The 22,373-nt window shown below is 41.3% G+C and overlaps 1 protein-coding gene across 1 annotated transcript in view; it reads left to right on the top strand.

Moving 5' to 3' along the window:
- zbtb46 (zinc finger and BTB domain containing 46) overlaps positions 1-20,234 on the top strand; it is a gene marked incomplete at both ends in the record, with an annotated part of 55,082 nt that extends 34,848 nt beyond the window's left edge. The window contains 2 exons of the mRNA XM_083894650.1: positions 18,936-19,111; positions 19,791-20,234. Of these exons, the coding sequence (XP_083750776.1) occupies positions 18,936-19,111; positions 19,791-20,234 (620 nt within the window). The remainder of the gene's footprint in view (positions 1-18,935; positions 19,112-19,790) is intronic.
- Between the last annotated feature and the right edge of the window lie 2,139 nt (positions 20,235-22,373).

Genomic DNA, 22,373 nt, shown 5'->3' on the forward strand with positions numbered 1-22,373 from the left:
TACACACACACACAACACACACTGATCGTTATACACACATACAACACACACACTCACACACAGATCGTTACACACACATACAACACACGCAACACACACACTCACACACTGCTCGTTACACACACATACAACACATTCACACACACACAGAAACACACACACACACACACTGATCGTTACAAACACACACACTCATCACTACTTACAGGTTGTATGTGACAAACACACACTATCTTTGACTGCAGGAAGATGTGTGCGTGTGTGTGTGTGTGGGGGGGGGGTGTGTGTGTGTGTGTGTGGAGACCAAAACCTGGTCCTAATGTGGCAGAGTTCAAGATTTGAAATGTGGTGAGGTTATAGTTAGGCATTAACTAGTTGTGTTTAGGCATTAACTGGTTATGTATTACTAGTATGTACTAGTTATGGTTATGTTAGGGTTGGGTATGAACTAGTTATAGTTAGGCATGAACTAGTTATGGTTAGGATTAGGCATTAACTAGTTACAGTTATGGTTAGGTATTAAGTAGTTATAGTTAGGGTTAGGCATTAACTAGTTATGGTTAGCCATTAACTAGTTATGGTTAAGGCTTTGGGCAAGGCTGTCCAGGTTAGTTCTTGTATGTGTGCGTCTTAATGTTAGAGCTGAAACAATTAACCCATTATTAATCCATTACTAAATTAGTCGTTAACTATTTTGATCATGGTGTAATCCGTTTGAAGCTTTTTTCATGATCAAAACCACATTTCTGATTGTTTTAGCTTCTTAAATGTGAACATTTTCTTTGTTTCTTTGCTCCACATAAACAAAGAAATCACTCAAACTCAATCATTTTAGTTTGTGGACAAAAACAGAGACATTTTAGAACGTCATCGACATTTTATGGACCAAACGAGAAAATAATCCACAGATTAATATTGGTTAGTTGCAGCTCTACCTTATATCAACCACACAAAGGAAACACGACCCAATAAAAAAGCACCGTGCAGTGACTCAGCGACAGAACACGTCGATGTGTGGTGAGAAAATGACTTTGGTTTTTATGTGACAGTGAGTTTGTGGGTCTACAAATAACACATAATAATAAGTGTGACAACTCTTCAGACATTAGACAGTTAACAGACTGTATGTGACATATATTATGTGTTAATGGTGTTCAGATTTGAATGTGTGAAAAACTACAATTGAGTATAGTTTTGTGTTCCAATAATTCAATAACAGTAAGTGCGATATCACCGTTCAATGTTTTCTATGACATATACATTTACAAATGAAATACACGTTTAAAAAAGAGTGTTTTTATAAAATAATTGTAACTTATTCCTCGTAATATTAAGATATAATGACTTGATTCTCAAAGGGCGAATAAAGAAAATATAATGAAATATAATTAATAATGCAGTTACGTGTCTGTAGAAGCTTACTTTAGGAAAAAATTGTTCCATAATCAATAATTGTTCAAAAAAATGCATCATATCAGTCATTTTGAAGCACAAACGCTTAATTGTGTTTAAATATTTCACTAGGATTTCATTTTCATTTCTTCCAGTGAGGGCGTGAAGCTGTCAGTGTGTCTGCAGAACAAGTGTGTGTCTGTGTGCGTGTGCGTGTGTGTGTGCTGCGTGGGCACATCCATGTATGTGTGTGTGTGTTTGTGTTTCTTTTTGCCTTCACTGGCTCGTAATTGGATCTTTTGTCCAGAATCCTGGCTTCTTTTGTGAGCCGGAGAAAAGCAGAGGAAGGGGAAACAAGTCGGAGCTGAGCCCCACACTCACCTAGACAGAGTAAAGAGACAGGGCTGAATGGATCACACACACACACACACACACACACACACACACACACACACACACACACACACACACACACACACACACACACACACACACACACCCATCACCTCTTTTTATGTAAGTGTTAAGTGTGTGGGATTGAGATGTTTCTCTTGGCTTAAAGAGGAGAATCAGATGCTGTCAGAGGCTTTTTCTCATCCACACTTTTACAGATTCACTCGCTCAGCCTTGACAAAATGAATAAGAGATTTGCAGAATTCAGAAAATCTTAATAATTTTTCTTTCTTGCTCTGTGCTCGACACACACAGAGCGAGAGAGAGAGAAAATAAAGAAACTTGTTGAATGAGTCTTGGAGTCTGTATTTCACAGAACACTTGTCACCAGAGAAACCTTTGGGGGAGGTTTTTTTTTGGTTAAAGCCAAACCCTATTTTGAATTCAGTGCACAATAGGGGTCGGGGAAATGGGTTTGTCAAGAGGGCAAAACCACCTCCCCTCCCTGAGTCTGCTAAATGAGGACACAGAATAAACAAACAGCGTACCTCAGATTACTGGGCGGAGGATAAAGTCTGCCCACTTTGACAGATCAACACTCCCCTCCCTCCCTTCCTCCTCTCCTCCCTCCTTCTCCTTCACCCTGCCCCAATATCCTTCTCTTCTCTCCTCCTTCACACTCATCCCTCCTTTCTCCCCCTCCTCCTCTAAACTTTAGCTGTGGAACATCAAAGTGTGTTTTTTTTTTAAATCCTGGGAAAGTATTGATCAGTCGGTGGAACGGGGTCATCAGGTCCAATCTTTCTGTCTCCTTTCCTCACTTCCTTTCCTTACTCCTTCCATCGAACTCTCCTCAACTCTCAGTTTGTATAACTGACTCTTTATACTCATAACTGACACGTGCAAAATCAGACTAGGGCTTGCGCGATATATCAATATAAAAAATATAGCGCTATATTTTTAAACAGGATATGGAATTAGACCAGAGTTTTGATTTCATTTTCACAGCTCTCACTTGCGGGAAAAGATATCGGGATATATATCGTATATCGATTTTCAGGCTAAATATATCAGGATATGACTTTTGTTCCATATCGCCCAGCGCTAAATCAAACTATAGTGATTTTTACACTTCATAGGGACAGTTAGGATAAAGCCTGAAACTCAGATGCTAGGTCATTTACACAACGACGCACCATTTCTACTCAGATTTAAGCTACATTATTAGCATAGCTTTTTATTAAATTAGCCGTTTGCTGAGTGGCTGAAATCAGTTTTTCCTTGCGTCCGTGCTAACACTGAGTGAGTCTCAGTGTCAGCACCTCATACAAAATATAGTGCTGGGCATGTTTAACATTGACGCCCTTAACCCATGCTAATGCTAACGTTAATGTTAAAACATGGCGTGTTCCCGTGACGACTGACCAGAAAAAGACGCGAGTGACGTCATGTTTAGTCCAGGAGTCCAGGCACCGCTTACCAGTTAGCTCCGTTAGCTCCTTTAGCTCGCCTACAGTCGAACCGGAGAGTTCTGTTTATTAAACAACAAGAGCAGCGCTACAAATAACCAGCGTACCCGTGTACTGTGTATGTGTGCCTCTGTCTTTAAAGTTTAGCGATACTTTAGGGACTCATTTTAACAATCGGGAGTCACGTAAACATGACGTCACGTGTCTTTTTCCACTCAGTCGTCATGGAATCACGGCGTGCGTTAATCTTGACGCCATTAACCGCCGTTAACATGCCCAGCACTAACAAAATATACTGTACACCAACAACCTGAAATATCCTTTTAACCACTGAATATCCCAGCATGCATCAGTGTCAATCATTCTCCTGAATAAGATTACATTCATTCAGATCTGATGGATCCCAGTCGACCTGTTATCTAAAGGCAGCATATACTGATATTATCAATGATGTGGATTATTACGCATTTTGTCAACGCCGGGTTTTATTTTCGATTCTGTGTGTAAATCAAGCTTCAAAAAATATTTTTTACCAACAGCTGAGTGTGTGTGTGTGTGTGTGTGTGTGTGTGTGTGTGTGTGTGCGCCTTGTAATTTGCATCCGAATGATCCAGACTTTAGCCTCGTATATTGGCATCAGTGACCTTTAGAACCAAAAGTTATTTCACTGATTTACGAAAATCATTAATTGCTTTCCTCATCGTAAAAAAATTGTTTGTTAGCTTATGTGGGCTTTGAACAGCAAACTTGCTAACGTTGTTAGCAACATACACTCACACACCCTCCTAATTTTGTTTCAAATACAGTCACACTGGGGTCTGTGATATATCACACTGCTACTTCACTGACACTCAAGCTAAGTCATGCCATCAAGCATTTTTATCGGCACACAAACATTCTTAAGTTGTCTTTCCACTAGCATAGCACAGCGTAACAGGTACTTGTCCCGTGACAAGCTAATGCTAACTTGGTGTGAGGTGTTTTTATTAGTGGTGGTGTCACACCTGTCGTTACCTAGCAACCAAACCACTGTTGCACTGCGTTTATAATCAGTTTAGCGCCAGTTCACTCTGTGATTGAACTCACTCACCAAAGGAAAAACAATTCAACGTAAAGAATTTGAATGAAGTGTGATGTCATTCACTCTCTCAGATCACACGACTGACATTACGCTCAAATGTCATCATAGAATTATTGAGGAAATAGAGCTTTAAAAAAAAATGAAAGAAAGAAAATCTTGCCTCCATGCTTTAATTTCCCTTTACCGTCTTCCTGTCTCAGTGTGCAGTGAGTCATCCTGCGCTTTTGTTTGTATTTTTTATGGCTTTCCAGACACAGCGGCGATATTAAACTTATTGAGATGAGATTGCAAAAAAAAATTAGACGTTTGAGACTCGAGCGGAAACTGTTCAAACACGGTCAATGACATAGAAAGTGTTTTTCATGTTGTTAATGAGCTGCTACTGTACGTCTCACCTGTCACTCTCTCCGTCCTCACTTCTTCGGTAATTATTGCGGTCTGGGAGGGAGAAGAAGAAGAAGATGATGGGGAGTCAAACAATTGTGTGTGACATAGTCTGTGTGTGTGTCTGCTCTTGTCTTTCTATGCTTGTGTGGACCACCCCCTGGTAAACCACCTTCTTTGTGGGGACATTATGCCTGGAAGGAAAACGCTCCTTTGACCCCAATGGATGATCTGTCAAAGTTAGGTCCTCACAGACTTAGAAAACATTTTTTTTACGGCTTTCCAGACCCAGCGGCGACATTAAAGCGGACCTAGACCGGAAGTTCATTGCCTTGTTTATGAAGCCCTGAATTTTCAAAACAAACAGTTTAGCCATTGCTGAGAACGCTGTGTTTTATTGTAATCTCGGGCTCAGCGAGATCTCTGAAAAAACCTGATTCGGTTACATAAACAACGGTTCTACTGAACAGCAGATCCTCCTACTCCGGGCACTAGTCCGGGCACATCCGGTTGAGTAAATTGAACCGCAGAAGAAGAATAAGGTCCTTTGTGGAGGTGTTTCACGAGCGACAGTGTCTTCTGACTCTGGGTCAAAGTCATAAAAGGGACTGCGGCGGGGAGTTGTGAAGAAGCTATTTTTAAACATTGTTAAAACAAAGTTTTGATAATGAGCAGTGCATCCACCGTTCCAGAGGGGGGAGCTGTGCTTCTGAGAGCGGGTGTGCTGATTATGTCAATTCCGGGTACTGGCCAATCACAAGACAGTTGGGAAGGCTCTACGCTGGCTGGCCAATCACAACACACTCTGTCTGTCTGGTCTGTCTTCTGGGTGTGAGAGTTGGAGATAGAATCTCTCCGTAAGGAGAGATTTCTATCAGCTCGTTTACAGCAACTAGGAGGTTTTTAACCATTAAAACAAGTAAATGTATGTAAGTAGACCTCCATAACTAACATATATGTGCAACAGGACCACTCTATGTGAGCTTTAAACTTATTGAGATAAGATTGCAAAACGTCTCACCTGTAGCTCTCTCTGTCCATACTTCTTCTTCTTCTTTGGTAATTATTGCGGTCTGGGAGGGAGAAGAAGAAGATGATGGGGAGTTAGACATTTGTGTGTGTGTTCACAGTCAGTGGGAGTGGGGAGTGTCGGGCGCGGTAGTTTAACATTCCAACAGTCAGCCCATGGTCCAGCCTCATGGTTGTGTGATTCTGTCCACTGTGCAGAGGAGGGCAGTGAATGGCTAACCCACTGCATAACTCTAGACACATTCCCCAAAAACACTGCCCACACACACACACACACACACAGAGGGAAAGAGCTGCACTACTTTATACTTAGATGAATATAAGAGAAGCCGAGGCACTCACAGCAGCAGCAGCTAATGGGAGTATTAATGGAACAGAAATAGCTCCTGAGTGCAAATAGTTTTTAAGGAGCTAAAGGTTCTCCAAGAAATGTCTAATTTTCTATCCAAAGTGCTTTAACTTGTTGCGCGTAAACATCTTCACACGGCGGATGTAGTTGTCCTTTAGCCTGCCTGTGCGCTGCAGCTACAGGATGGGCACCTGTCCAAAACTATCGCAGCATCCTCCAGCTCTCTCCTCCTGATATATGCATTTTACTGGCTCACACACACACACACACACACACGCTGCCATCTTCTGTGCACACACGTGGGTGGAGAAGGAGAAGGAGAGCAGAGGAGCAGAACGCAACAGAAGAAGAGAAACCCTAACCCTTTCCCCTTGGCTGGTGGAAAGTGAAACTTCAGAGTTTTTCTTCCTCCCCCTCTCTGTAGTGTTTGATAGAGCAGCACTGGCAGCCTCTGTGCCCCCCCCCCCTCCTCCCCTGCCTCTCCTGCCTCCCCCCCTGCTGCCCACTCTCTGCCGTTGTGTTGTAGTGGCCAGCTGCTAGCAGAGTTGCAGTTGTACGTGAGTGGGTGGGTGAGACTCGTTTCCTGTGCTCCTCAGGGCTCCGCTCCAACAACTGCAGCAGCAGGCTCCGGCCAGAGGCCACGGGGGCCACTTTTCTTAACAAACAGGGGGCTGGCTCCTCTTCTCCTCCTCCGCCTCCACCACCTTCTCCTCCTCTTCTTCTTTTTTCTCTTCATCCTCCAACATCACCACTACCACCACCACCATCATCGTCGTCATCCTCACACTTGCCACCCACTCCACCCACACCGCTGCTTCCCCCCGAGCCTCGGCCCCTGGAGGCCCCCGCTGCGTGGGCTGGGGTGTCCCCGCTCCTGCGCACAGACTGGATGGACATAGACGTGGAAGATGCTCAGGACCAGGAGTCCTCGACTTCACCTGAGGTAAGCACATACGTACGGGTACGAGTGTGGACGAGCTCTGAGCGACAGCTCCACTCTGTTTTTACTAGAGCTGAAACAATTAGACGATTACTAAATTAATCGATTAATATTACTAAATTAATCGATTCATTGAATATTAATTGATCGTCAACTATTTTGATAATTGATTCATCGTTTTGAAGCTTTTTTCATGATTAAAACAAGTTACAACTAGTTATGGTTAGGAATCAACTAGTTATAGTTAGGGTTAGACATTAACTCGTTATAGTTAGGGTTAGGCATTAACTAGTTATAGTTAGGGTTAGACATTAACTCGTTATAGTTAGGGTTAGGCATTAACTAGTTATAGTTAGGGTTAGACATTAACTCGTTATAGTTAGGCATCGACTGGTAAGGCATTGATTAGTTTTTCAAATTGGTTTTATTGATTAGTTTTTTGAGGGTTAGGCATTAACGAGTTGTGGTAAGGATTGGGCATTAACTAGTTATAGTTAGGGTTAGACATTAACTCGTTATAGTTAGGGTTAGGCATTAACTAGTTATAGTTAGGGTTAGGCATTGATTAGTTTTTCAAATTGGTTTTATTGATTCGTTTTTTAAGGGTTAGGCATTAACGAGTTGTGGTTAGGGTTGGGCATTAACTAGCTATAGTTAGGGTTGGGCATTAACTAGTTATAGTTGGGGTTAGGCGTTGACCAGTTAGGGTTAGGCATTAACTAGTTATAGTTAGGGTTAGGCATTAAAGAGTTTTGGTTGGGCATTAAAGAGTTATGGTTAGGCATTAACTAGTTATAGTTAGGATTAGGCAACGATTAGGGTTAGGCATTAGGGTAAGGGCAGGGTTAGGCATTGACTAGTTATGGTTAGGGTTAGGCATAATCTAGTTAGGGTTAGTGATAAGGTTGTCCGTGAGTGGAAGTTGTGCAAGTCTTAAAAATGGATAGTAATATGACAATGTTTGTGTGTTCTTGTATGTGTGCATCGTTATCTTAGAGCTGAAACGATTCATCGATTATTAAACGTTTACTAAATAATTACTAGTTTCATTATTAAAATGAGATTTTGTTTACGAAAAAAATCGGAAAAATCATTTGCAGCTCTAGTTTTTACATAAACACGCTCAGAGGGAATAAGAATGTGACGACATACAGTATATAGGTATTATCACAAATTATAATTAAAAATACACTCGCGTGAGACATGAATGAAGATAATCATCGATATTTCACACACAGTCCTGGTGATTTATTTTTAAGTGAGAGACGTTTTTCCACATTAAAGTGCTCCATATAATAACACTTTGTAACACTTTATTAGTAATTGTGTAACAAGTTAAACCTGAATTCATTTGAAAGCTTATATTTAAGAACTAAACATTAATTAAAGCATATGATTAATATAATAATAATAATAATAACATTGTGAATATCACATTTATTATGGTCTGGATGACAGTGACTGGTCGTGCATCATCCCTCAGCCGCTCGTTATCTCACACACTGTTCTTGTTTTCTTTGTCCTCTTTCTATGTGATGTTTGCTTTCTCTTCCTCTCACATTTCCAACTTCTCTCTCTCTCTTCGTCTCACTTTTCATATGATTATTATTTTCTTTTACATTTTATATACTGATGTTTTTTTTTATATAAGGCCCAGAATTCACCTTCGAGCCAGGAGTCTTTGCTCAGTATTAGTGGGCGGAAATATAGTATGTAGTGGCTGCATTAGAGAAGACACAGTTAGAAGACATCGTCTCTCTCTCTGTGTGTGTGTGTGTGTGTGTGTGTGTGTGTGTGTGTGTGTGTGTGTGTGTGTGTGTGTGTGTGTGTGTGTGTGTGTGTGTGTGTGTGTGTGTGTGTGTGTGTGTGTGTGTGTGTGCTTAGATATTACAGATAACAGGTAAGGTAGTGAGATGAGACTGAGTAGAATCAATACAAGCAGACAATGAGAGGTTTGCTCTCACAGTCCAGGAAATTGTTTGTTCTGCTTAGTGTGTGTCTGTGTGTGTGTGTGTGTGTCTGTGTGTGAGAACATGGCAGTGTGGGCATGTGTGGATGTCTTTTATTTTCCGTGCCAGTTTGTGTGTGAGCGGGGAGCATTTAGGAGCAGCATTTGATTTCAGCGGATCAGCCTCCTCCCAACAAGCCTCCCCATGTCTGTGGACATGCCGTCTGTTTGCCCAGTGCACAGTGTTCTGTTCTCGGAGAAGAGGAGGAGGAGGAGGAGGAGGAGGAGGAGGAGTGTGGGAGGAGTGTAGGGGCCAAGGGAATGGGTGCAGGGGGGGTGACGGAATGACCAATGTCTGAAGTAAATGAAGGAATGATACAGGGTGAGGGAAGCGGACACAGGTGCACGCAGTTATAAGGAAGAGGAGGATTTTTTATTTTTTATTAATACTGTAGATCAACCTAACGCCTCGTCTCTGCACAGTCAACAGAAAGTACATTCATTCCTATGGCAACCTCCCTGATCTCAGATAGGTTGCAAAACTCTCTGGTAATTTTATTTTGACCCAGATTTGTCTCATATATAAATATACATTCTTAGAATTAAAGGTTCCAAAAGGGTTCTTCTACAAGGGCTGAGGTTCTACCTGAAACCATTTGCTTCTGAAAAACCCTTTCCCGAAGAAAGGGTTTTTCAAAGGTTCTTGGTAACACTAATGGTTCCAGTAAGAACCATTTTGATCCAGAGAACTGTTTAAAACCCATTTCCTGAATAAAAGGTTTCAAAAAGGTTCTTGGTGGAACCCTCGAAAAGGGTTCCAGGTGGGACTTTTATAAAAAAGGTTCTTCCTGGAGCCAAAAAGGGTTCTCCTATGAGGACAAGCCGAAGAACCTATATGGTTCTACTTAGCACGTAGAACCATAAAGAAATAGAACTCATGATGTTATTATGAACACATACTGTATTTAATTAAAAAAAAATATATATATATATATATCTCAACATATGCACATGTATTTGTGTATGAGGCGTACACACAGGAAGTTAGCATAGAAAGAGCTATAGCTAATGGGCCAATAGTCAAGTTTGTTCATTTAGTTTCAAATGTTTTATTGTTTTCTTTGTCAAAATTAAGTCAATGTCAGAGAGTTCATTATTACACATCAGTAGCAATGTGCTTTTAACCACCCCTTTCATCCCTTAACATTACACTGTAAATCTCAAGATCATAGTGCATATAATATATATTTTATTTTTATAATTGCAATTGTCTATTTTATATTTCATAGGCACGTTTATTATTTATTACCTTTACCATCTGTGCTGACATGACAGTGTAAATGTGGTTCTAACAAAGGATCAGACCTCATCTTTACCTATCTAAATAACAGGCACATTTTATTTGATATTACACAAAACTAGATGTCACAGAAAAAAAACCCTAACAAAATCCTCCCTCACTCCTGCAGTAGCAGCTCTGTGTCAAGTACAGAAATGCTTTCACATACATTAGAAACACAACACAAGACTGTAAGTGAACGAGGCACAGGTGCTGATCCAGGAACTGTCAGTCATTTACCGTACTGTTTTTTTTTTCCTTTAACTCATTCTGGCCTGTCGATTCTCTTCCTGTTTTCCATTTCTGTTTTCATATCTTTGTTTCTCTTGTTTCCACAGCTTCTGACCTCTGCATGTCCATACATCATCTGTAACTCTGTGTGTGTGACATAACACCTTGTTTTGTCTTACAGGAGGCAATGAACGACGAAGACATGAACGAAGGTGGCACAGGTCTGGTTTAAGTGTTGTGTCGTGTCCACATCACTTACTGTAAAGGGATAGTTCAAGATTGTTCAAGTGGGGTTGAGAGCAGGTGGATATAAGGTTATATGGCTCCCCTGTGATTTGTGCAACGTGGTAATGAAACAAATCAGATGTGGGTCACAAACTTTTGTCAGTGGATTTTAGGGCTGTAACGATGTGCGTATCGAAACCGAAATCGCGACACTCAGAACCACGAAACTGTCTCGCGGCGTGAGAAAACAGAATCGTGAAACGCTCTTTCTAACTACTAGTTATATTTCCAGTCAGCCACATGATATGCGCTGTTAGTGCTACCAAACTTTTCAAATTACTATTATTTTTATTAGGGGGGGCAAATTATCGCATTAATTGTGATGAATTAATTACAGTCATCATTAACGCGTTATGTTTTTTAAACGCGTAAATCTCTTATTTACCGATGTCCCTGGTACCGGGGGCAGCGTCAGACGCAGCGACAAAAGCTCATATAACCATGTCTAACAATAACAAACACAGATATGCTGCATACCCACAGAAAGGTCAGAAACTCAGCTAAAAGCTCATATAAACCATTCTTATATTCACCAAACACAGTTAAAACACTGATGGATCAAACCTGCAGGAGTGGGAAAAAACGTTACAGCGCACATGTTTAAAAGCAGCACCGGAGCGTCAGCGTGATCATGTAAACAGCGGAGAATCCACAGATTCAAGAGGTACCATTTTTATCAATCTACGAACAAGATTCACGGATCCAGGCCCAAAATAAGAGCATAACAACTGACTTTCAAGAAATACAAGCAGAAATGTTGTCTTACCTTTGCTGTTAATCAAAACAAGTTATTTCCACTGGAACAAAAATGCTTCTCATGAAGAACTACACTTCCCAGCATGCTTTGGGGATAAATCCCAGTCTGATTGATCATTTACTTTGTATTTTTCAATAGTATTATTTTGTTACAGAAAAGAGAGAAATCTTTGGTTATTTATTTATTTATGTTCAAATCTGTTCACAGTGTTCCAAAATATTTGTTATTAAATGTTACATTAAGTTGCTATATAATTAAATTTAAATAAAATGTTTTTTATATTTAAAAAAAATCATGGAATGTATCGAACCGTGGGTCAAAAATTGTGATACAAATCGAATCGTCACTTTGTGTATCGTTACAGCCCTCGTGTATTTGTGGGAAACGAGTTTCAGTTCTGTCAAGACAAAGACTATATAATATTCTAAAGATAATGTACATTAAACATAACACAATTTCTATTAGGTGAGTCTATAGTTTTTACCTAGTCGACCGTGTACATGCACCTCACACAAGCCTCACTTCAAAAATCCAGAACTGTCCCTTTAAGCAAGTTTTTTTCCCCTTCCCTTTTGGATAATATCTACTTATCTCACTCTCCTCTTTGCTCCCATCTCAGATTTGGCAGGTGACCACTCTCCTGAGGAGCAGGATCATATGGTTGATGGGAGCTGTGCTGGTGGCTTGACTGTGCCTGCATCAGCGTCAGTGACTGGCACAGGGACCAAAGGTCTGATGGCGCTGGGCAAGGAGGCTGCATCAGGAGAGCGAGTTCTGCCAGAACCTGGGGCCTGGCCCTGCTCCCTGTGCAAACGGCTGTTCAGCAGCCTGGAGCATCTCAGGGAACACGAGTACCGCCACACCCTGTCTCTCATGGCCTTGTCCATGGACTGGCCGAGCATGCTGGGTCCACAGCACCAAGCTATGCAGCCCCGTCTCCTGCCACAGCCACAGCCGTTCCACCAGTCCGAGTCCGTGCCGGGACGCTACCTCTGCTCCCAGTGTCCAGCTAGCTTCACTCTGAAATCCAACGCCGATCGCCACGAGAAGACGATCCACTTCAAGAAGAAGCTGATGCAGTGCGTGTACTGTCTGAAACACTTCAGAGACCGCACTGACCTTCACAGGCACCTGTCGTCCGTGCACTCCAGAGAGAGAGGCCACACGTGCCCCGCCTGCACCAAGGCCTTTAGCACGCAAAAGAACCTGGCAACACATGTGAAAGTCTGCTGTCAGGCGGGGTCGCTGCGGGGGACGATACTCGACGGCAGCAGCAGGATGGAAATGTCCCGGGACGTGGTAACGTATCCACTTTGGCAGCTTTCTCAAAAGATGAAAGTTGACAATCGTATCCACAGCATCAATGTGGGGAATTGAGACTGGCTCCAGACTGCATGTGCATCACTATGCGTCATTTACTGTTTTACGCTCATGCCAAACATGATTTGTGGTGTCACTGCACTGGGATCCTTCTGAAATCCAAAGTTTGTTGATGTGGTAATTGAAGGGATAGTTGAGGTTTTCTGAAATGTGGTTGTTGGCAGCCTTTTCTAAGTTTGTAAAGCGGTCACTCTCCCAGACCAAAGTCCATAGAACAAAACAACGTAGCTTTTAGCTCGCAGAGAAACAAGGGCTGCTGCCTTGTTTGGTAACTTTATGTCACTAAGGTAAAGCCACACAAAGGATTCCAAAGGCCCTGGAAATGACTGCAATACATAAGCAAGTCTTGTATTCTGCAGTAGAGCTGCACCTAACAATTATTTTCATAATCGATTAATCTTTTGGTCCATAAAATATCAGAAAACGCGTTAAATACGTTGATCAGTGTTTGTCAAACCCGAAAATAACAATGTTCTTGAACGTCTTGTTTTGTCCACAAACCAAAATTATTCATTATTTATAAAGATTTCTTTGTTATGTGGAGCAAAGAAACAGAGAAAATATTCACATTTAATAAGCTAAAACAACCAGAAATCTCGTTATCATGAAAAAAGCTTCAAACCGATTATCAAAATAGTTTACGATTAATTTAGTAATCGAGTAATAATCGATTAATCAGCTATATTCTGCAGTGTAAAACAGCCGATTTCATCTACACACTTTGTAACAGGGGAGTGAGTGGTTTACTAAATGACACATTTCTTCTCTTTCCAATAGGAAAATTATGCAAGACAGTAATTGCTGACTTTATAAGTGTCAGTGCCTCACACAACAGACATGTTTGTGATTTGATGCAAATTGAAAACCTATATCTCTGAGATGAACAGTTGCTATGCAAAATCTTTGTGCTATAGCCGTGGTCTGTTGAGCTCTGACCGGACCTATAAACTGGTCCGGGGTACAGAAAACAAAGAGGTGGGGGTAGGTGGTTGTTGGTCTTTCCGCCCTCCCAACCCTAAACCACTTGTCTGGCTCTTTGTCACCAGTCAACACAAAAGTCTTCTCTCCTTTTTTAGGCAGAGAGAGATCTTTATCTCGGTGTCCACCCCTGCATTATGGGCACAGACACTCACATTCTTTCACTTCATACTTTCACGGCTTCTCTGAGGCCCGCAGCCCACACAACCACACCACCTGCAGGAACTTGTCGGCACTGCAGCATCTCGAGGTGAATGTTTCTGGAGTTGGCAGCAGTGCACGTTAGAGTAAGGGAAATGTAAGCATGTCCACACAGAAGCTTCTTTACACAATAGCCTTGGGTCAGTGCTGTGAGATGAGTGCAGATGGCGGGGATGTGCCGCATGAGACAAAACCAGCTAAAACAAAAGACCAGTAGTGGCTCAGATGGGGGTTGGGTGGCGTCATTCTCTTCTTTCTCTCGGTCCATATCTTCCATCCCAGATCTGTGCCTCCTCTAGTGTCTGGAGCTGGACAGTAATTGGTGCTCCACCCTTCTTAACCTCCTGACCCCCCTCATCTGAAGAGGAAGTGGGGATGGAGGAACAGCTTAGCTTAGCGATGTTGCAGCATCAGCTGGCAATCGTATGTTGCTGCAGTTACCAGGAGGTAGTAGTTTCAGGTGGTCACGCTTTTCGTTAACAGCGCCGCCTAATAACTTGGATGTACCGGAGGCAGCCATTTGCCTGTTTTATTACACCACCCAACTAAACTCCAAACACTGACGTAAACAAATAGATTAATAAGCCAAAAAATATATTTCGATTATCTTTAACATTTCCAATAATTATTTGCGCATAATCCATTTATTTGGATGTGGCCAGATATTGTTCTTTTTAAACAATAAAACTAAAAACTTTTGACACTCGAAACAAACACTATAGACTCTCGAGAGAACGAGTGAATGTCACTTAGTTTACCCTGAGAAATGACCATAATCATGAATTAGACCCATTTCAAGCACTCTGGGCAAACCACATATTTTGTGGTGTTCTAGTGTGTTGTGTCGCAAATGTTAGCCATTTAACTACTAGAATCAAGTTGATTCTTATGCAACAAAATGTTTTAATGACTCTTTTTAGACACGCCATGCACTTTACTAGCAGATGGCAGAAACCATGACTGTAATAAAAAAAAAAATTCCATTCAACATTGCATACCAGTTACGTTTAAGATAAATATACAATGAATGAACTGTAGAAGTATGATTCTGTGGTGGCCCTGGGTAAATCTTTTCAGCTGGTGATAAAATATGAACATTCTTCATCAAGTACCAACACATGATGTTCAACTTCTGTACAATGAAGTGCCACCGTTCTCTTTTCCTATGCAGTTTGATCATTAACATCCTGCAAAGTAAAAACCATTACATTTAAATATATACAGTATACACAGGAGTTAAAATTGTCATAAAAATGGATGAGAGACTGAGGTACAGTTCGTTGCTAAAATTAAAGTTAAATTGTTCAAAACAGACAGCGGACGGCTGATAAACAGGTCGTTGTCCTCTGAACGTTTTAACCAAAAAAAACTATAAAAACCTATTGAAAACCTAGCAAAACTTTGTTAAAACAGTCAGTAATTTAATCATCTCAAATCACAATATACAACTCAAGGTCGACTCGTTAATTAAAGTCTTATGGCATATCACTGTTTTAACAAATAAACACTTAATTCACAATATTTAGAGCTCCTAAATTACTTATTTTTAACGGAATCCGGTAGATTTAGCAAGTGAGCGAGGGAAAACATTAGCCTTCTTTACAACTACATGGTTAAAGCAGACAAGCAGAATAGCTAACATGAAGTAAAAAGTGTTCTATACTTACATTGTGTCGTCTGGTCAAAACTGCTGTAGAGAACTGAAGCGCTGTCTTCCATGATAGCCAACTGGTGGCGCTGTTGTGAAAATCTGCGTTCTCCGGTGCTGCAGACACTGCTGACAGATCATGGTGCGGTTGAGAGTGGAGAGCATGGATGGATTATAAGAACTGGACAGAGCAGTCACCTGTCATTACTCGATATACTGCTACTCAGGGATTTTAAATAAAAATAATGTTATATTACGTTTTTGATAGATATTTTTATTAAATAAATACATGTCTTTACATTTTGTTTCATAGAAAAGGGGATTTTAAATAAAAATAATATTCCGTTTTTATTAGGTCTACACTGTGCAGCTAAAAACGAGAAGAGATGAGCCAGTTAGCTGACAGGACTATTTTCTGCAAAAATAATTTTTACTGAACTCAGTATTATCCACTAAAAAAGCACACGTGTAATAGAAATGCCACCCTCTTTAAATGTGAATAACACAGGGCTTCCAGTTAACTAATTATCCTCTGCTCTGTTGTTCATTTGTGTTTTTGACAAATTCATTGAATAGTTTTAAAGTGCAATTATTTATATTTAGTTAGAATTTGGTCCCAAACGCAAATATGTCTGTTTTATTGTAGTTTTTACAGTTAAATGTGCTCTTTGCACATGACCAAATACTGTTGTATAAATGTATTCTTGCATTTTTCATGTAGACGGTCTATATACCATTAATATTCTTTTTTTTGGTATCTTGGGCACACACGGCTATGTGTGGGCGAGGGATGTGCGTTGCTCTATCCAGTTCTTATAATGCATCCATGGTGGAGAGGATAGGAAATGGGGCGTGGGCGATCAGGGGTGAAGAGGAATTATGGAAGTGGTGAGGGCATGAGAGCAACAGAGGCAGGATATTGGATTCAGTATGAATTCAGACAAATCTCTGCCTGTTTCTCCCCCCCCCTCTTTAGTTTACAGCAGGTCTTTACCCTGACACACATATATTTATATATGTAAGGCACTGTGATAATACACCCACCCATATTTCACTCTAATAATCTGCAGAACTCAAACTTCTGCATATGTATGTGCAGGAAAACACCAATCAATGTCATGCAGCCAGGCACTCAAGTTTAACTCATAGATTAATTTGGCATTATAATATGTTCATATTGTGAACTATTTTTTCGTACCACATCAAAGCAAACACTTTTATTTTGAAATTCTGTGAAATATCATCATGTTGTGTAGTGTCTCTGCAGCAGAATACTGCACGTGTTGTGTGTAAATACTGAATGACATTTTCATGTTAGATGGAAAAGTAAAAAAAAAAAAAGTAGTCCACATGTGCTGTAAAAACCTTGTTTTGTAAACCAAATGTGACGCCGGTTGTAGTTTTCAAATGCTGTGATTAAACTGTTCCTGAAATGAACATGGTGAAAACATTCGCCCTCTTTTTGTGACACTGCACACGTTCACACCACAACACTTTCCACATTTACAGTGTGAAAACACAACCAAACTCTAACCTTGTGTAGCCTGCTCGTTTCTGGTGGAGGTGGTGACGAGCAGAAGAGGTAATGACAGTTTATTACTTATAGATAGTGGCTCCTTGTGTCTGTGTGTTAGACTCAATCCTTCAATGTACAGTGAGTGTTCACCATGTGTGTTTATGATGTTTATATTCCCAGCTTTCCTGCGGGGCTACAACTAGTAATCCTCTTCATAACTGATTCATCCGTCGACTCTTTTCTCAATTAATTGAATAGCGTTTTCATTGATAAAATGTCAGAAAATTGTCCATAAACCAAAGATATTCAGTCTACTTTCAAAGAAACAGGAGAATATTCTGATTTGAGAAGATGAGAATATTTTGAAACTGGTTTCAATTTCATAAAACTTCCACTAAATCAGATGAATCACTTGGCAAAATAGTAGGTGATTCACTTAATAAGTGATGAACTGTTGCAGCCCCAGTTGCTTTGTGCTGTAGTGTCCTTAGCTGCTTAGGCCTGGGTCATACTTCATCACATGTGTGTTTGTAGCCTGGCCTGGCTAACTCCAGACTGCATCTCAATCTGGAATCTGCTGTGACCAATGGATATAGATCAAAGTGCCTCTGTACACAACTGTTTAAACTTACAACTAATAAACGTGCTTTTGTAGTTTTCTAGCAGATGAATGTGAACTCTTTTTTTGGTCAAAAAAGGAGACAACGAAGACGATGCTAACTGTGAAAACTTGCATGAGGTTATGTGAGGGCGTTTGCTTAGTACCCAACGAATATGCAGACATATGCAGTACACAGGTACGCTGGTTAGTTGTAGCGCTGCTCTTTTCCTTTAATAAACAGACCGCTCCAGTTCGACTGTAGGCGCGCTAACGGCGCTAAAGGAGCTAACAGAGCTAACTGGTAACCGGTGCCTGGATTCCGGTGCCGCGGCACATAAACATGATGCCACGCGTCTTTTTCCCGTCAGTTGTCATGGAAATGCGTCATGCGCTATTGTCCGTTAACGTGCCCAGCACTAGCTGAAATGCATAGGTGCAGGAATATGTGACCTTGGCCTTGGTAGAACATCCAATAGGAGGCGCTTTTCTCTTTGGACTGCTTTATGCTGTCGGTTAATGATGAAATGATTGATCAGAAGTCTCCTGTTCTACCCCAGCTTTGACTTTCTCAGTAGCTACAAACACAGTTCCTTTACCCTTCACCTGACTGAACTAGCATTTAAGTCTAGACCTTCTAGGTAATTAGATTACCTGACGTCCACACAGGAGTAAGACATAGTATTAAGTTAAAGCCTCCCCTCGTAAGTGTCTGTGTATGTGTGCATTTCCTCTGTGTCATCATGTGTGTTTGTTTTCTCCTCTCTTCTGAAGGTGGAGGCAGAGCGACTGTTGTGTGTTTATAGTATCTCTTTGCCTTTATTGCTTTAGCATTGGAGGAAGAGCTGTTGCCAGGGCAACTGTAGCCTTAACTGGGATCGGGGGGGTGGCCATGGGAATTGATGGTACATTTCTAGACCATGCTGCTAATTAAATGTAATCGCTGAAAAGTGACGTCTGGCTTTCTTCTCTAAATGAGCTTCATTCATTCATGGTTCTCTCTCTCTGTCCCTGCAGTGAACGACTTCACCGTGATCCGTAAAAAGTTCAAGTGCCCGTACTGCAGTTTCTCTGCCATGCACCAGTGCATCCTGAAGAGGCACATGCGCTCGCACACGGGCGAGAGGCCATACCCGTGTGAGATCTGCGGCAAGAAGTTCACCAGGAGGGAGCACATGAAGAGGCACACACTGGTGAGGAAGTGGGCGCTGTTGCCAGCAGGGGGCGGTGATGTGCAAATGTGATTTAGAGCAGTATGTATTCCTGTAGTGGGAGCTGAAGAAGATTTTTCAGTTATTGTAATGCATGATAAGGAACGTAGCTAGCTGTCTTGCTACTGGCGTGGCTGACAGTCACAACATCTAGCTAAGCTAATGCTAATCGAAAAATTAAAACATTTGCCTAATGAGGTTGCACAGTGTTTGTATTATGTTAGCCCTACGCTAATGCTAATCGTAGCCTCGCTAGTTTACTTTTGGAAACAGGTACGCCAATTTAGCTGCGAAGTAGTAGCATGCTAATGCAAAATAAATATTTGGTCAAGTATTGGTGAATGGACACCTCGTCGTTTCAGTATAACACCATGTTCTGCGGTGAACCGTGTGAAAATGTCTCACCCACCGTGAGGACACCCTTTTCACTCCCACCTCCCCGCTCCAGACAGCGCAGCTGCTGCTGATGAGCCGCTGCCTGCCTGGTGTAGCCTGATAAATCAGCGAAAATTAAATTTCCTCCAAAAAATTCGAAAATCAAGGATGAACACCATTGGGCCATTCTCAAGCCATATCCAAAGTCTTAGGGCGATCTGACCAACAGACAGACACACAAACGCAACTTGCTTTATAGATAGATGTGTTTTTTCCATCCCATCAGGTCCACAGCAAAGACAAGAAGTACGTTTGTAAAGTGTGCAGCCGAGTCTTCATGTCAGCAGCCAGCGTCGGAATCAAACACGGCTCCCGTCGCCATGGAGTCTGTGCAGACTGCTCGGGCCGCGGGATGGCGGCACTGCTGGACCACAATGGCGAGGTGGGCGGGGACATCTCGCCAGAGGAGGAGCTGTATCCCGGCGACCGCTTCCACGACGACCAGGCTGAGTGCGACGGGGACGCCGAGGCGGAGGAGGAGATGATGGCGGAGGCAGATGGGGAGATGATGGGAGAAGGCGAGGAGGAGGGGGTGAAGTGGAAGGACTCGGGAATGAGCGGCGAGACGCAGCGGTCGCCGGACAATGAGAAGGAGGAGAGCGACTCGTCGGCACAAGACGGAGAGCAGCAGAACGGGGGCAGTGAACGGGACTTCACCTGGATCTCCTAGAACCTGCTTCACTGCTCGTCGACGCTCGAATCTCTGAAAGATCTCTGCAGATCTGTTGGGCAGGAATGGCTGCTCTCTTTACCCACGCGTCCCACAGGGGGAGGTCCTTCCTGTGAGCGGAAACGCCGTGGGGTGATGCGCGACAATGATCTACAACACATACACACACACACACACACACACTCAGCCTTGGCTGCCACAGTAGAAGAAGAAGACGACGTGCTGAAGACGTGGTCGGCGGGTTTTTTCTTCTTACCTCCTCTTTGACTGATTCTGATGCAGTGTTTTTGTGAGTCTGCTGGTTTTTGTGCGGCACCGGGAATACGCTGCCAAGGACACGACCGTCGCTAGACTGCGACTTTGCCCGTTTGCCATCACAATCTCCATGGAAACCAAGGATCACGGACGAGGAGAGAAGACAGTCCTGGTCCCACCTTGGCTGTAAAGTATCTCCATGTTGAGAAAGTCCGTCCGTCTCTGCGACCGAGCGGAGAGTCGTAAAATCTATTGCAAAACTTTGTGCGTCACGTGACACACATACACAAACACACACACACACACGTGTTGATGCAGAGTCCTACTGCCACAGACTTGCACTTTAATGACAATTGACTTCTATTAAACCCCGCCCCTCCCCTCACCCCAAACCCGTGGTTTACAATTTTTGATCTGATCTTTATCTAAAAACCACTTGGTGACCGCACCTACCTTTAAGGATGTTCATGTCCTCTTGACTGTTATTACCACCATGAAGAGACATCACTGAACCTTTGTGCAGATTGCTGTTTTTATTTATGCGTGTGTGTGTATATATATATATACGTATATATACACCAGTGCATGACAAATTTATTAGACCACCACGTCATAAAAACAAAAATATATTAGAAATATTTCGAAAAATGTGTTTAAAACTAGAAATGTTGCACTAAAACAATTGTTTTCTGTTCAGGAATACAAGGAAAATTTGACATTTCAATCAAGAAATAATAATAATAATTATAATAATAATGATGTGCTTTACTATTTTTTCTGATTATTATTATTTTTTTTTTGTAAAACAGTTAATTTGAAGGTTAGCTGTGTTACATTGTGCGGTGGTCTAATAAATTTGTTAAGCTATATATACACATATGTATATACATATATGTATATCTATATAAGTACATATGCATATATATATATATATTTATATATGTATATATATATACGTTCATATATATGAATATATATGTACATATATTCAATATAAGTATATATATATATATATATATATATACTTATAAAGATATACACACACACACAGCCTTTGCCTTTCAGTCAGTGGGGTTCGTAATCTTTAAGTTTCTTATCTTATGTTAATTCCAACAGACTTTCCTAAAGGAGTGTTTTAGACCAATGTACATATACGGTTTTCTGGGATTTTAAAATACAGCGTGAGGTGAGTGTGTGTGTGTGTGTGTGTGTAAGATGGAGAGAGACAGAGGTAAGAGGTGTTTGTTTGTTTTTGTTTTTCTTTAAAATACAAATCAGCTTCTGCTTCCCAGTTTTGGAAAAACCCAACACAAGCACACGATGGTTCTGTCTCTGGAGTCAGACGAGGAGCTGCCTCTATATCTGTTTTTTTTTTTTTCATTATTATTATTTCATTTATTTCTTTAATCCTTGTAACACAGATTATGCAGACTCATTTTGGTTATGGTGGATTTATTTTTTTCTCCCTCTTTCTCAGCTTTGTTGGGTTTTTAAAAGAAGACGATCAAAAATAACATATTTGTAGTCGGTGTAATATTTTTGTTTTTGTTTTTAACAGCTATTTATTGAAATGGGAAAAAAGAAGTTTGTTTTGAGAGCCATTCCATCCCTGTGTGTGTGTGTGTATGTGTGTGTGTGTGTGTGTGTGTGTATGTGTGTGTGCGTGCACGTGTGTGTGTGTGTGGGGGTGTGTCAGAATAACATTTATTTCCAAGTTATTGACAATTCAAGTGAGGGAGACGAATTCTGTCTTCTTATTTCGATTTTCAGAACTATGATTACTGTTGTTGATGTTACTATTATTATTATTATTATTATTATTATTATTATTATTATTATTAATAAGTGCTGGATGCTAAGCTTTATTGTGTGTTCTTTTTTGAT

The sequence above is a fragment of the Microchirus variegatus genome (genome assembly GCF_963457635.1).
Source record: "Microchirus variegatus genome assembly, chromosome: 9".
Taxonomy (NCBI): domain Eukaryota; kingdom Metazoa; phylum Chordata; class Actinopteri; order Pleuronectiformes; family Soleidae; genus Microchirus; species Microchirus variegatus.